The sequence below is a fragment of the Cheilinus undulatus genome, linkage group 18 (assembly GCF_018320785.1).
Source record: "Cheilinus undulatus linkage group 18, ASM1832078v1, whole genome shotgun sequence".
Taxonomy (NCBI): Eukaryota; Metazoa; Chordata; class Actinopteri; order Labriformes; family Labridae; genus Cheilinus; species Cheilinus undulatus.
The window spans coordinates 21,195,142-21,211,352 of record NC_054882.1 but is presented as its reverse complement, the minus strand read 5'-3'; the positions used below and the strand labels follow the sequence as shown (position 1 = coordinate 21,211,352).

At 38.0% G+C, this 16,211-nt stretch overlaps 1 protein-coding gene across 1 annotated transcript; it reads left to right on the top strand.

Moving 5' to 3' along the window:
* The first annotated feature begins 5,042 nt into the window (after nt 1-5,042).
* ivd (isovaleryl-CoA dehydrogenase) lies at nt 5,043-15,372 on the top strand. Its single transcript, XM_041812753.1, has 12 exons — nt 5,043-5,320; nt 7,449-7,538; nt 7,718-7,769; nt 7,864-8,033; nt 8,137-8,230; nt 9,365-9,495; nt 9,638-9,734; nt 9,923-10,016; nt 12,760-12,841; nt 12,931-13,035; nt 13,412-13,484; nt 14,245-15,372. Exons 1-12 carry the CDS (start codon nt 5,189-5,191, stop codon nt 14,376-14,378), a joined length of 1,254 nt encoding a protein of 417 aa, XP_041668687.1. The 5' UTR covers nt 5,043-5,188; the 3' UTR covers nt 14,379-15,372.
* The last annotated feature ends 839 nt before the right edge of the window (nt 15,373-16,211 follow it).

Here is a 16,211-nt window from a genome sequence, read left to right as displayed (position 1 = left end):
CCTGACAAGAAATTAAACCAGCTGACGAATCAGGTTTTTACATGTTTAATTTTCCTCCGACTTAACTTATGAGACACAAACTGCCCTAAACCGAACAAGCTACACTTTTGAATCCACATCAAAACGACAAAAATGAGCTGCTGTCCTAAACTATTTTGGTAAATGAGAGGGAAAACATGTCGTGTGTTGGACTCTTTAATAAATATATCATGACTCCGTAAGTGAGAGAAATTTCGAAATAAAATGCCAACATATCAAAGTCGTTCAGCAGTAAAAACAGCATCCAGGAGGTGGCGTCAGTGTGCATCTTCATAGCTGACAGCTCCTCCGAGTTTCTCAAACGGCACAGAGAAAAGTTTATGTGAAACCAAAGATAAATATTTTCATTGAACACAGGCACGCGCGCACAGTTAGCCACTAGCAGTTTTAAAATGAAAATATAACGATGATAATACAGTGCTGTGAAAAAGTATTTTCCCTCTGCCTGATTTTTCTCCTTTTCTTTTTGCATATTTGTCACACCTGAAAGTTTCATATCATGAAATACATTGAAATATTTGACAAAGATAGCCCCTGATTTTTCCATCAACGGGAAAAACATCCTTACCTACCTGGACCTACAGTATGTGAAATATTAATTGCCCCTTGACCTACTAACTGGTTGTGCCAACCTTGGTGGCAACAACTGCAAGCAAGCATCTCTGACAACTGGCAATGAGGAATTTTTACCCACACTTCCTGAAAGAATTGTTTTGTTTTGTTTTGTTTTGTTTTTTCAGCCACAACGGAAGGGTTTTTACCATGAATGGCCTGTCTAAGGTCATGCCACAGCATCTCAATCAGACTTAAGTACCTACCTTGACCGAGGTTTTTTTTAAGCCTGCTGTATAACCAAAGTGTGTTTGAGCATAAGCTGATGGCCGGACATTCAGGATTTTCTGACAGAGAACAGAGTTGATGGTTTCATCAATTACTGCAAGTGGTCCGGGTCCTGGAGCAGCAAAGTGGTCTCAGATCCTACCACCACTATGTTTGTTGGAATTATGTTCTTTTTGATGAAATGCTGAGTCAGTTTTCTTACAAAAGTAGTTAAACTGGTGTCTCATCAGTCCACAGAACATTTCTCCAAAAGTCTGAGGATTATCAAGATGTTTTTTGCAAATTGTGAGAAGAGCTTTTGTGTTCTTTTTGGTCAGCAGTGATTTTGGCCTTGGAACTCTCCCTTGGAGGCCATTTTTGCCCAGCCTCTTTCTTATTGTTGAATCATGAACACTGACATTAACTGAGTCATGTGAGGCCTGCAGGTCTTCAGATGTTGTTTGGGATTCTTTTGTGACCTGCTGGATGAGTCATCGATGTGCTTTTGGAGTCATTTTTGGTAGGCTAGGAAGATTCACCACTGTTCCCAGTTTTCTCCATTTGTGGGTAATGGCTCTCACCATGGTTGACTGGAGTCCCAAGGCCTTAGAAATGGCTTTGTAAACCTTTCAAGACTGATGAGTGTCAAAGCACAGTGTCAACAGCACTGCAAAGTCATTATGATTCCATTTACTGATTCATTTTAATAGATAAAACTTAATTGACAGAGTATGTTTACATGTGTAAGTGCTTGGTTACAGTGAACTGCTTCATTCTGTAGCTTACATGTACTTCCCAAATAGGGGCATATGTGTATATTTCTGTGGCTCAGATTATGGTGGACCACTGGCAGTCGTCATCTCAACTGAAATATAGGGGGTTCAATCCCCAGTTCCTGCAATCACATGCCAATATGCACTTGGGAAAGACTCTAAACCTCAATTTGCTCCCACTGCTCCTCTATTGTTGCATGAAATGTGGATTAATTTTATGGATGATGGACAACTTACAAAGCAAAGGAGTTTGGGTTGTCAGACAACTATAAAGGCACCATACAAGCTCAAGTCTAGCGACCCTTTTTGCATCTCTGAGAGGGGATAAAAGTACAGTAGGCAATCGTAATAGACTGTTGAATCCTTAAGGTCAAAGTGTTAGAACCACAGTCACAGAAAGAGTAATGATAGGTTGAATAATGACAGGGTAGTGGCCATGTCAGCCTGCTATCAGAGCTTTGACCCTGTAGCCTGTCTGCTGTGTAGCTTCACTCCAACACTGACTTAGAGAGTTTAGAGTTGTGCCATAGAAACCAGGATTTATAAAAATACGGGTAAAGGCATATGTTATATGTTCTACTGTCAAAGAGGCAAATTTATTTCATTCATTATTAAAGTATGATGGGAAAATTCCCTGTTTTAAAACCTGCTTGAGGGTGTAATGCAAGATTTAATTCTTCTGTTGGTCTTAAATCAGTCAGTGAACTTTTGTGGTCTAAAAAGCTGAATATAAAATAATTTTAAAAGTTTTTGCTATAAGCATGTGCAGTTGCACAAATGTGCATACCAACCACACACGTGTAAAACCTCCTTAGAATCAGTGCACGGAGATCAAGGAAGCTGACAGAGGCTTTCTTTGTGTGAGGAAACCCGGACACAACCCGGGTGTATTAGTCCTCTCTGACTGCAGTTAATCCAGCCCTGCTGACTTTGGCTTTACACCAAAGGGCACCTTTGGGTGTGGATCAAAAGAAAAGAGAACACGGATTAGAAGTCACGCCTTAGATAACATTACAATTAGAAAAAGCAAATGTTAATAAATATAAGTATAGATTTATTGTCATAACTTTCAAAGCACTGAACTTTTGAACACTTGGATTGAAGTGAAACCTTGAGGACTTCTTAAAGTATTAGATTTCTTTATAAGCTGATTTTATGTCTTGAATTTTAAATCAAACGTTTATACAGTATTGTGACTCTCTACTGCCACCAACTGCCCAACAGTAAAATTGCCTTAAACAGTCAGAGCAGTGTGGATTTCTTTACTAACTTAATTTGTCCTCAAAAACATCAGAAAAATTAAAACTACATGAATATTATCATCAGTCAGAAGCTCACCTCCTTATTTCCATGTCCTCCTGGTGATGTGAGTAATTGAGGTGGAGTTGGATGTCTGTTAAGGCTCAAACCTGGAACAGACAACAGAAAGGTTTTTATCAGAGTAAAAGGGGCATGGTATGACCTGGACTAGAAACCTGTACTTGAAGGACGGCTGCAAACAAGGGGGACAACAGAGTGAAAATACTAATTCTGCTGCTCTGTCGTCATGTTTAAAAGTTAATGCATGATCAGATTTATATTCAGCCAAATGGAGGTAAAGTCTTTGGACATTTGCTGTCTGCTTATATTTTCTCTAAACCTAAAAGAAAAAATAAAAAGAAATAAACAGATGGATGGATATGAAGGGGAGGCATTTTGGTTGTGTTTTTTTTTTTTTTTGCTTCCTAGATATGAATTAATAAAAAAAATACAAGATTTCTGTTTACAATGACAGTGACATGAAAGACAGAAGTAAAAAAACTGGCAGAGTTCCTTCTTGAAAAAGGGGATATGAATGTTAATGGATGAGTTGTGTCATTTAATAACTGATGTGCAACTAGAGCAAACTTCCATCTCTGCCGAGGAGCTGGTTTCACAGCACTGACGTTAGGCTAATATGCCAACGAAGCTGAAAGCCCCAAAACGCAGGAATTGGGATAAGGCAGACTGACTCTGTGATGACATGACATGAAGGTCTACAGTTGTTATCCTGCCAACATTTCACTGATATACATTCCTGTATAAATGTATTCAATCACTCTGGGAAAGGGTAATTTATTTTAGTTTATTTTTAATCAAGATAATGACCCAAAGCAAACCACGAAAACTACACAGAAAAGGTTTAAAGACAACAACGTGAATGTTCTGGAGTGGCTGAGTCAAAGCCCAGAAATCAATCCAATAGAAAATTGCTGGACTTGAAAAGGACTTTCCACACCCGATCCCAGTATAATCTGGCAGAGCTTGAGCAGTTTTACAGGAGAATGGAGTGAAATTTCAGTGTTCAGTTGTGCAAGCCTGATTTGACACCTATCCACACAGATGCAGTGCTGTGATTGCAGCCAAAGATCTACTAAATACCGACTTTAAGGGGGTGAATATATATGCAGTCACTTATTTTACATCATATAAAACATCAAAGGGGTGAATGCCTTTTGTAGGTAGTGCACATCAATCTCATACTGTTTGCACTATGCTATTACATTATTATTGTTATTACTGTTATTAACACTGGTACTTTTCATATTATATTATATTATATTATATTATATTATATTATTCTAGCTTAACTTTTAACTACATTGTGCTTTTCCCCAAATCTCATAAAAATCCATAAGTGATTGTAATAATTATACTAAAATACTGCTGTTTATTAAACTGTTCAGTTTATCTGTATTATCTTTATATTATCTACATATCTTGCTCCTCTATACTGCACATACAGTATAACATGTTTACATCATACCAATACTATGTTCATAACTGGCTGCTAGTCAGTGCACTCTACACTAACATGTGTCACTTTAATTACTACTGACCACACAAAACGTTAATTGTATATGCCTCCTGTCTTTTAAAAATGTACTTTAGTTTATCTATGTTGCTTATTCTTAATTCAATTTTATTTTAACACTTTCCTCCTGTTTTGTTTTGTTTCTTCAATGCCAGAAGTCTGCCTATGAGAATTAATAAAGTATTATCTCAAATCATGTTAGAAGTTACATTATCTTTTTGTAATAAAATGTCAACAGATTTTTGTTTTCAGGTGAGCTTGCTTAATCTTTCAGGTAGTTTTACACGTGTTCTTAAATAAATGTATGTGTCTTTGGGTGTTTTAAAACTCACTTTTGATAAATTGGGTTATACAGGAAGTATTTCAGCTGAAATGTAGTCAGTTGTATCAGAAAGGAATTTGAGTACAGGTACATCAGATTGGTAAATGACTCAAGTTCTTGAATTATTCTCGCACATTATCCAATTAGTTACTAGAAAGTCAATTACGTAATTTATAGCTATACCTCCAGTCCACAGGGTGGCGCTGATGCGCAGATGACAAGAATAAAGGAGAAACGAAGCGCTTTGTTGATGACGTTTGTGGTGCTTGGAAACAGTGCCAGAGTGAGACGTCTTACTTTCTCTGTGCTAAAGGGCACCCAGGCCGGGGTTTGACAGTCAACCATTCGTGTAAACTTTAGGTTTATTTCCCTCGGTTTACCCGCCTCACTTCAAGCAGCATCATGTTCGCCGTCAGAAATGCTCTCCGCCTCGGCTCCAGGTTATCCATCCCGGCGGTGGCGAGGAGAGGATGCGCGGGGGCTGCGATACCTGTGGACGACGTAGTGAACGGACTCACGGACGAGCAGATACAGGTTAGCCACAGTGGCTAGCTAACGAGCAAAACAAAGTTAGCATATCAGTGCAGATAGGCTGTAGGTAGGTAAACAGCAGTTAAAGAGTTACATAATTCAGAGTCAGTGCGATAGTTAGTTTAAGAGAGGAACGATAACGGTTGTTTAAGGACGCAGTGCACGTGAGGGTTGATGACATAACATTAGCTAACAATGCAAAAGACCTTCATATTAGCCGACCTAGCCTAACATCCTCACATTTATTACTCTCATAATTTAGCGTTTACTTATTCTGTGTGTACGAATGTCAAAACTAAAGGGGAAGGCATTAATAATATTCGTACGAGCAGCTTTAAGAGCTCCTTCATGTGGATGATTAGCAATGATAGCTAGCTAACGTTTACAGCTCCGTTCTCTCCATATATGGGCATTTACAGCTTTAACGGTCATTTTAACATCTTTTCTTGTAAGATTTGCGAATTGTGTGAAAGGTGATTTCAGGTCAGCGCTGTTTGCCTCACAGTGAGTGAGATTTTAGACTGGTTGTAAAGAGGAGTGGGGGAGGGAGTTCATATAAAGGATTTGATTGGATGAAAGGGCTGCTCCCAGCTCTAGACGTTGTAAAAAAAATAAAAAAGTCTGAAATGTTGGTGATAGATTTGGAAATGATTTAAAATCCCATACACTCTCACGCACATTTTCTGATTTATAACACAAAGCTTGTAGATGCCTGTTTGCTTTTTTTTGTTTAACGTATGAACAAATCATCAATTTTCAAGTGTTTTTTATTGAAAAAAAAAATATATTTTTTTTTGGTATGATAATGCATTTATTTTGATAGGACAGTCACTAGAGTAGTAAGTTAGGAGTGAGAGAGTGGAGAATGACATGCTGGAAATTAGCCATAAATGGTTTCTGTTTAAAGGGTGCACCTAAACCACCAGACATCCCAGCTTTTAACTTCCTTTTCCATTTCAGATAAAAATGGGTTGCGATAGGTTTAAATGTTTTTTAAAAGTGATAATGGGTTGATTATGCTTGACATAGCAGGTGTGGTCATTATTTAAACTCATGTTGCTATGGATCACAGTACAACCAGTTATATAGCTATATTACGATTGCCTATGCACATTTGTCAAGTTGGCCTGGAGTCGTTAGCAGAATTTCATTTATCACACTTAAAGATCCTCACATGCATGGGCAGTAGTGCTGTTGTTTCTCAAGGCATTTACTTTAAATATGCGCTCATTAAATGACACCGTCTTCACAATGATAGTCAGTGCCATGGCTATTTTTAATACCATGGGATATGGTATTACTGTATCACCACCACCCATTCCTAGAAGTCTAATTATTAGCCTTGCTGATTATTGATGCCAGTATTTGACATTTAACCACTATCAGCGTTTATTTTATCAATAATTGACCAAATCAATCAATAACGATGCGCCACTTTGGTTCTACTGCAAGATGTGTCTTTGTTTTCACTATCTACAGTCTCACCTAATATCCTGCCCCCAACCCTTTCTGACTGGCTTGATGTAACACAACCATCAGCCAATCAACATTGAGGCCTGAGTGGCATTGACACAGTGAGTGTATGCCATGCTTAAAAATAGGCCCAGTCCAAAACAAGCTACACAAGATATCAGAAGTTGACACTTGATAATACTACAAAATAGGGATGTACAATGTTATTGGCCTTATTTAAAACCAGTGTTTTGGCTTTAAAAATCAGCCTTCATCAGCTGTAAATTTTGGCCATCCCTAACAAATAAATTAGAAGAGCTTTAGGCTGGACCAACATACCTACACTAGCTGAAGTCTTTTTCTTTATGTGGGATCAGTCCTTATACTTTCAAGTGTGTTTGAAGGCCAGCAGTATGTTAATTTTTTCATCCTCAAACTTTAAATTGTGTGTCATAAGGACTGTAGTTTCAGGTCTGAGCTACATTTAAATATCAGTATTGATATCTGTTTCAGCTAAATATCAGCATACAGGATTTCTGCAAGAATCCATTATCCTGAAGCCCTTCTGCAAAATAAACCTTCTTGATGTTTCTTCCAGGCTTCACAGACAAAAGTTACCACCTTACAAAAGTTAGAAGTAATTTAAAAGTCTGTTGTTTATGTTGTGTCCTTTTCACAGCTCAGGCAAACAGTCCGGAAATTCTGTGCGGAAAAGCTAGCACCCTATGCTGATGATATCGACAAGAACAATGACTTTCCAGGAATGCGGGTGAGTCAAACATTTTAAGGCAGAATTCATGCACAGAAAAGTCAGCCCTGTTATAACCAAGATCCACTTCCTTGCTACGCTATATCTTATAGGGTAGTTGGGTCCTTGTGTGCGTAAATTTAGCATCAGAGCTTGGTCAGGACTTCAGCCTTTTTAACCTGTTATTTTCACTCCACCAGAAATATTGGCAAGAAATGGGAGAGATGGGACTCCTTGGCATCACAGCTCCAGGTTCTTTGTGTGTTTTTTTTCTCAAAGCTTGGTGGACTGAAGGCTGGTGTTTTATGTTTTTATTTTTAACATATTTTTCTCTCAAAATCTCTAGTGGAATATGGGGGCACAGGATTGGGCTACTTGGATCACGTCATTGTGATGGAGGAAATGTCTCGAGTGTCTGCAGCTATTGCACTCAGTTATGGTGCCCACTCTAACCTCTGTGTCAACCAGATGGTTCGCCACGCCAACGAGAAGCAGAAGGAGAAGTACATGCCAAAGGTGAGGACTAGAATTTATGCCTTACATTACAAATGGTTGGATATTAAATACTGTCAGATATTTATTAAATTCAATATTTTAATTGTTTTTCCACTGTTGCCAGTTAATGACTGGAGAGCATGTAGGAGCCCTCGCCATGAGTGAGCCCAATGCTGGCTCTGATGTTGTCTCAATGAAACTAAAAGCCAAAAAGAAAGGTAGGATATAAAAACCTACTTTTTCAGTTCATAATCTTCACTTTTCTCTGTACTTGTGATGCTGTATTATTCCACATCTGAAAATGAATAAAGGCCTGTCTTAGGTCTTAGTTCATATATTGATTCTAATAATGTATGCAGTTTATTTCTGCCACTTGAAATATGTAGCTATCAAATCCTTTTAGATTCTGTGCGCTGTGTTTTTACAAATTTACAGCCTGTTAATGATGAACAATGCATCTCATATTAACTATATGTGCATTAAAGTTTATGATAGTTTCATTATTGAACATAGTTTCAAGGTCAAGCTTTGCAGTCTGATTGGAGAAATATTCAGACTCTTTTTGCTGGCTGATTCAGAGTTTAGGGACAACGTAGACTGTTTCTGGCAGAGCATAGAATTAACATGAGAAAGGTGCTGTTTAATGTGCACGTTTATAATAACTGCCTTTAGAGCAGCACCATCATCACTGCCTGTGTGTGAAATTTTGCAAGTGTGATGACAGAACTCCTGTACTGTAAATGACGGTGACCTTGTATGTCAAAAAAACAAACATGTGAAAATAAGCCTCACTATTTAGACACGCTCATACTCACGGTTCTCGAGCTTGCATCATGCTACGGCACCGCGCTATGGTCTTCTCCAAAGGGAAATTATAAAACATGCTCCTTTATGATATGATTCACATCACTAAGAAAACGGACCTTTTACTAAGACTATAGGAATTATGGCATTGGGCAAATTGGCCAAAATGTTAAAGTATCCCTTTAATAACTGACTGTATCGAAGCAGTAATGGTGTACTGTTGATGTACCCACAGAAATAAAAATAGCTGGTATGTGCTTTCATAGATTACGGCTCTAAGTGAGTGAGACATTTTAGAGTGACATAAGCTAAATGGTGTGAACACTCATCAGCTCTGCCTTAATTTATGTCTTGCCAAATTTTAATAGCATAGTAGTTGTGTAAGTTCACTTTGTTCCTGTTAAACCAAAACAACCAAAATGTTTCCAGAATAAGATCATTTTAGTCAGGTTTTAGTCAGGACACATGTTTATTAAAAACTCATTTCTGATGTTTATCTCTGTTCTGGTTCCACTTCATTTCTATTTGACTGTTTTATTATTCTACAGGCGACTACTACATTCTGAATGGTAACAAGTTCTGGATCACAAATGGTCCCGATGCAGACGTCCTCATTGTTTATGCAAAGACAGACCCTGAAGCGCATCAAAAGGGGATCACAGCTTTCATCGTTGAAAAGGTAATCAGTCAAGTGAAGATAAATTTTTTCTCAGTATGTGGGGCAACCTTTTTTGGTCTGCATTTGGTCCTATGATTGTCAAACTGCATTCATTTGAAAGTGAAAAGAAATACGTCTGGCTTTGCTTGTGAACATTTTATAGGGGATGCCAGGATTCTCTACAGCACAGAAGCTCGACAAACTCGGCATGAGAGGATCCAACACCTGCGAGCTGATCTTTGAAGACTGCAAAATCCCAGGTGTGTGTTTAAGTTCGCACTCTGCCAAGTGTTCCCTTGTGAAAAACAGGAGAATTCCTAAATCATCTCTTTTTTAGCTCTTTCTTTTTTTTCTGTAAAGTGTGCATCAAACAGAAAATCTCTTTGTTTCCTATCAAGACAGCTTTCTCTGTGCTTTGTTGAAAAGTTTTTCTTTGTTTTTGTTGTAGAGGAGAACATCCTCGGCCCATTAAACAAAGGTGTGTATGTGATGATGAGTGGCTTGGATCTGGAGAGGCTGGTGCTGGCATCAGGGCCTATTGGGTATGTTCACACTAGAAATAGACTCAAATGAGGCTTTTGAAAATTCCTTCGTTGCTAAGTATTTATGAGCAAATGTAAGAAAAAATGCATTTCACATAATATACATACATATACATATGGCTTTAAATATTTTATCTTTTACAAGATTTCTGCTGGGTGTTCTAAGTATTAAAAGTTAATGTATTATAAGTCTTAAATTCAAGATTATAAGGTCTTATTTTTTGTAGTAATCAAAAGAGGTTGTAGACCTTTAAATGTTTTTAAATCAGAATTAAAGAGAATTAAAAGTATCTTGTAATGGGCAATCATACCTTGTTTTTTGTCTTTGAAACTAAAGGGATGCTGTTATTCGTTATAGCTTCACTGCAATGTATCACCTGTAATTAGGTACTCCTTGAAAGACGTATAAAAACGTTTAGGCTGCTTACGTGAAAAATAAGACCTTGCATTCAGATATCAGTTTTTTCACAGTCTATTTGCAGAATTCTCCAAAAAAAGTTCTTTTTCCTGTGATTTAATTCAAGAAGTGAAAATTTTATCTATTCTATATTAATCTCACACAACCTGAAATATTTCTAGACCTTTTTGCTTTAATGTAGATGATTATGACTTACAGCTTACAAAAATCATTTAAACACTCAGTTTTACAGCATCTATGCAACATGTCATAGAGCCAATCAGGCTGTGGCACTGCTGGGGTGTTATGAAGTCCAGGCAGCCTTCAGCTTGTCTGTGTTGTGGAGACTGGTGTCCCTCATCTTCTTCTTGACATTTCCCCAGAGATTCTCTTCTGGTGCACGTCAGACCAGTTGGCTGGCCAATCAAGCACAGTAACACCAGGGTCAGCAAACCAGTTTCAGGTAGTTTTGGTTTCACCGTGGGCAGGTACCAAGTCCTGCTGGAAAAGGAAATCAGAATCTCCACAAAGCTTCTCAGCAGATGGAAGCATGAAGTCCTCTAAAACCTCCAGGTAAATGGCTGACAGTGTTGAGTCTGGACTAGATAAGGCACAGTGGACAAACAGCAGATGATAGGGTACCTTAAACCATGACTGACTATGGAAACTGAAAACTCTGGACTTCATGTACCTTGAATTTTGTGCCTCTCACATCTTCCTCCATACTCTGGGACCTTGGTTTCTGAATAAGATGCTGATTTTACTCTGATCTGAAATAGGACCTCGGACGACTAAACAACGGTCCAGTTATATTTCTCCCTAGCCCAGATGAGATGCTGATTACATCTGTGGTTCAGGATTGGCTCAACACGAAGAACCCAACACTTGTAGTCCATTTCCTGAAACCCTTTCTGTGGTGGCTCTTGAGCCACTGACTCAGTCAGCTCATTGTAAAGCTTCCTTAAGTTCTTGAATCTACTTTGTTTGACAATCCTCTGAAGGCTGAGTTCATCCCTATTGCTTGTGCTCCTTTTCTTACCACACTTTTCCCTTCCAGTCAACTTTCCATGGAAATACTTTGATACAGCCTCTGAGAACAGCCTATTCTTTCAGCAATGATCTTCTGTGGCTTACCCTTCTTGTGGAGAATGACACTAACTATTTTCTGGACAGCTGTCAAATCAGTGGTCAAAACCAGCAGTGGCCGATAAAACGTGCCCAAAACCAAGCCCAATGCTGAAATTCAGAATAATACAGTAAAACCTCTGCCACACTGCATATATCACTTGATTGCCCGCAGACATTCTGCTTCTCTGTGGGTGGCGTGTATGTCTGTGTGCCATGTTCCATGTTTTCCTGCCTGTCTGCTGTTTTTTTTTTTAGTTGTACTTGAGTGTAAATAGAGTAGTTTGTTCTGCTACAGAAGTTAAATACTCATACACAAGACATAAAAAATGGGTCTGCTCAGCCAGCAGACAAAAAATCTACCCGCAGCAGTGCGTTAAAAGTAGCCCAATTCCCTGTAAAAACCACTGACCTGGCAACCCTGTCAGGCAGCCTTTGCAAACTGGACTTTCCCACACACAATATTCTAATATTTTGAGATGGTGGATTTTGGATTTTAATAAGCTGTAATTGTCAAAATTAAAACAAAAAAGGTTGAAAAGTTTTACTTTGTATAAGATGAACCGAGAATATTGGGAAATGTAACTTTCTGAGGTAGATTGCAGGAAAAACTGAAATTTTAGTTGACATTGTAATTTTTATAGATGCTCCTGTTTGTAACTGTGTTGTAAATGTGATGGGATAGAATTTGAAGATGCAATAGCATCTTAGAATATGTGAAGTGGATGTTTAAAAAAGGTCTTAAAAAGTATTCTAAAGTCTTAACTCTGCCTCAGATAAAATTATTTGAATGTGTCGGGTATTTGAATTCGTTGGCTTGCCTGCAGCCAAAATAGCACATTTAGTTTGCATATGTGTGTAACCATCAAGAGTTTCTACAAGCAGCTTTTATATTTAGTTCAAGCTGTCGCTGTGACTGGAACACCTACAGAATAAGGATCAGAAAAATGAGCTTGGACACTGGAAATGTAGAATTAAAAAAACAAAATTAGTTTCTGACAAATTCAGTATAACAAATAAGGTACTCCTGAAGTAAAATCACTCTACTCGCATTAAAAGATTCAGAGAAATTGGCATCTGAAGTTAAGAAAACATATTTAAAGACATCAAAATGTGCTATTTCCTTCACTTTTCCTTTTTGATTTTGCAACCTGTTTACTTGATGTCTGTACATTTCTGTCTGTTTATATCCTGTGTGTTTAACTGTGTCATGATTTTCAGCATCATGCAGTCAGTCTTAGACTTTGCTGTTCCCTACCTTCACGTAAGAGAAGCTTTTGGACAGAAAATCGGGCACTTTCAGGTTTGTCTTTTAGCTACGCTTCATGAAAAAACTCTGAAAACATACAGTGTCTTATGTAAAATCAACACAATGCTTCATTCTCTTTGCAGTTAATGCAGGGAAAGATGGCAGACATGTACACCAGGTTGAGCTCCTGTCGACAGTATGTGTACAATGTGGCCAAGGCCTGTGACAAAGGACACTTTAGTGCGATGGTAAAAGCTTTTGCATCACTAAGATATTACTAGACAGAACCTTACTCTTCATAAAGGGAAAAATAAGATTTTGAATTGAGTGTAGTTCAGAAGTTTTATTTTTGTTTAATTGGCCTCAGATGTCTCTAACAGCTATGATTTTCACATGCAGCTTATGATTAGAAATATTTTGACTTTTAAAATCCTTAAAAGTTTGAATGACGAAATTAGGATTAATAATTTGAATAGTGTTGACCTTTTAATCTTTGCCACTTTAAGTCATAATTTAGGATGTTTCCCTCTTTGTTGAAATGTCTTATTTTACTGATAACTGTTCCTTTCTTGGTTGTTGTTCTTCACCACTGCGCTCATGTGTGCTGACGTGTTGTCATTGCAGGACTGTGCTGGAGTGATCCTCTATTGTGCAGAGAATGCCACTCAGGTTGCTCTAGATGGCATTCAGTGTTTGGGTGAGTAACACGAAACTTAGCTGTTCAGAAACAGTCTGAAAATAAAGGTAATCATGTCTTAATGAGTAGAGAAACTTCTATTAGTTTAGGAGAGAAATATGTAGTCCTCTATAGTTTTGATTGGAGGCTACCTGTGGTAAATTAAACTGACTGGACATGATTTGCAAAGGCAGAGCTCAGAGATCCTGTGTAAAGATGGGGCAAAGCTCCTTGAAGGGCAACCAACACTGCAGCCCTCCACTAATCTGGCCTTAGGGTGGAGTTGCTAGTCAGAAGTCTCTCCTCAGTGCAAAACACACGAAAGCCAAGCATCTCTGGAGCTCAGTTTTGTTACAAATAATTGTCCTCTTTCTTTTCATTTTGCTTTTTTCTCCTGATGTCAGGATTTTATGAACTGATTGCTTATCATTTTATCGCCTTATTTTCCCAGTAAACAGCTTATTTTATGTCATTTTGTCCAACAACCATAATCCTTTATGTAACAAATAACAGATATGCCATGTTTATTAAGATGATTAGTTATCTTTCATGAGTTTTTACATAATTCAGAAATTACTTGAATAGGAAAAGACTGTTAGCTGCCAGTGTTCAATCATATATTTTTAGTTCTGAATCAAGCAATGAAACACAAGTTTACGCTGTACAAAGAGACCATGCTTTGAAAACAAGCTTGATTTTGTAGTTTTTATATGAATTTAGAACATGTGCATGCATTTCTGCACTCCATAAAAACTCAGATCCTTATGTCACTTGTCAACAGGTGGAAATGGTTACATCAACGATTACCCCATGGGGCGTTTCCTGCGTGATGCAAAGCTGTACGAAATTGGTGCCGGCACGAGCGAGATTCGCAGACTTATCATTGGGCGATCCTTCAACTCCATGTTTAAGTAAATCACACGGCTGGAGACATGATCGATCAAGACTGTGCGAGTGGTTTGCCGTGGATGAACACAGTTACTCTCACCCCAGAGCCTTATACTGTATGAACTGCTGCTGCTGTAAAGATGGATGATCACGTTTCAGAACCATTGTCCATTTGTTTTAAGATATAAAATGATGAAATCACAACAATTTGTTGGTTATTCAGATCATCAGATTGCCTTGAGTCACTTTTCTTTCATTGTTAGACTAACTGAAGTGACTTAATAACCACTTAGATGCCAATATAGCAATTAAAAATAAACATATAGAGTCTGTATAGAAACTTTGTGAATAGGCAGTGTTGCGGATTTTTCTCTTATGTGATGAAATTTAATGGGCTTTGGGAAAAGTTCAGTGTAGTAGTGTAGCATTACATTTTTTTCCTCATTGTGTTATTTTTTCCCCCTTTACATTAAACACTCCTCCAACAGCGCACATTGATATATAAAGGGTTGAAAGAATAAATGATGGTTATTTTACTGGCATTACTGAGAAGAAATGGCACACTGATGTATTTAAAGACTGAGCAGATGGGGGCTCGGTGCTGCAGGCCATTATCATACCTTACATGTGAGTGACACTACAGCTGATTATAAAGAATTCCTTAATCTATCATCACTCTAAATGATGCTAACTGATCAAAAAGGACAAAGAGTTGATTTCTGAAAATAAGGAGTTTGTTCATTGTTGGAGCAAACATATTCCACTGTAATATTTAAAGTGTCTGTAAAGTCTGACTGGAGAATTGTGTTCGTCTTCACTCTAGTGGACTTTTGTCGTCAGAATGTAGATGTACAGGGTGGAAGTGTATGAAATATTGTATTTCTGTTTGAAGAAATAAAAAATACATTTTATAATCTGTCAGCTCAAATTTGTGTTCAGTTATTTACTTCATTAAAATAATGCATTTCACTGATGTAATGTGAACGTAAACGCAAAGCAAAATAAACTTTTCACCAACTTGTGTGATGGAATCAAATTGCTGGTGACAAATATTCTTTGGGTTTTTCAGCATCGAACATTCACCACAAACTTACTTATTACACACAGATTTGAATCAAGAGAGTCTTCATATAAGTTAATTTATTTTACAAGTTTGGAAATGAAGGAGTCTAGATGCTGGTGGTGGTGATGGAAGGAGTAGGAGAAGGTGTGGAGCTGGACCCAGACTCTGATGAGATGACTTAGGGGTGGCCATGAAGGGATCCCTGATGGCACTGAAGGGTTAGACCTGAACACTGATGAGATGTAATGGAGGTGGCTGGGGTGGAGGAGTGTTGTAGCAACAGCACTAAAGCAACAGACTGACTGCAGAGGAACGAAGAGCAAATTTTAAAACATGACAGCAGCAGGTTGATTAGGCCAAGAGAGGATGTAGCAGAATGGGATTGGCTCAGAATTGGAGTGCACGCCCATACCAGCTGATTACCAGAGCAGGGAAAGGGAGACACATGAATGAGTGATTATTAATGAAGAACAGATGAATGGAAATCAAACAGTCTTTCAACTTTAACCTATGCTAAGCTTTATTTTCCACTTAAGAAAAAAGAAAAGAAATGGCATTTACATTTGTCTCAGCAGTGTTTATCACACGTCATGGCAAGTCAAAACACATTTTTACACCTTTCAGTCATCTGCTAAGAACATTTTATTCTGTGATATATAGAAAAAGATCACACCACTGAACACCAAATATCATCATGATCATCTCTAGCAACCTCTCCCTGACAGGGATTTTAAATAGATCTGAATACAGTGATGTTATTACTCATTCTATGGACAAGCTGTTTAAAGGAAGTCATC

Bases quoted from the DNA above. Each gene is read 5' to 3' on its own strand.
- ivd (XM_041812753.1), top strand. From the start codon at position 5,189: ATGTTCGCCGTCAGAAATGCTCTCCGCCTCGGCTCCAGGTTATCCATC. The intron at 7,539-7,717 runs GTGAGTCAAACA...TCACTCCACCAG, and splicing joins ATGACTTTCCAGGAATGCGG to AAATATTGGCAAGAAATGGG. The intron at 13,485-14,244 runs GTGAGTAACACG...ACTTGTCAACAG, and splicing joins AGATGGCATTCAGTGTTTGG to GTGGAAATGGTTACATCAAC.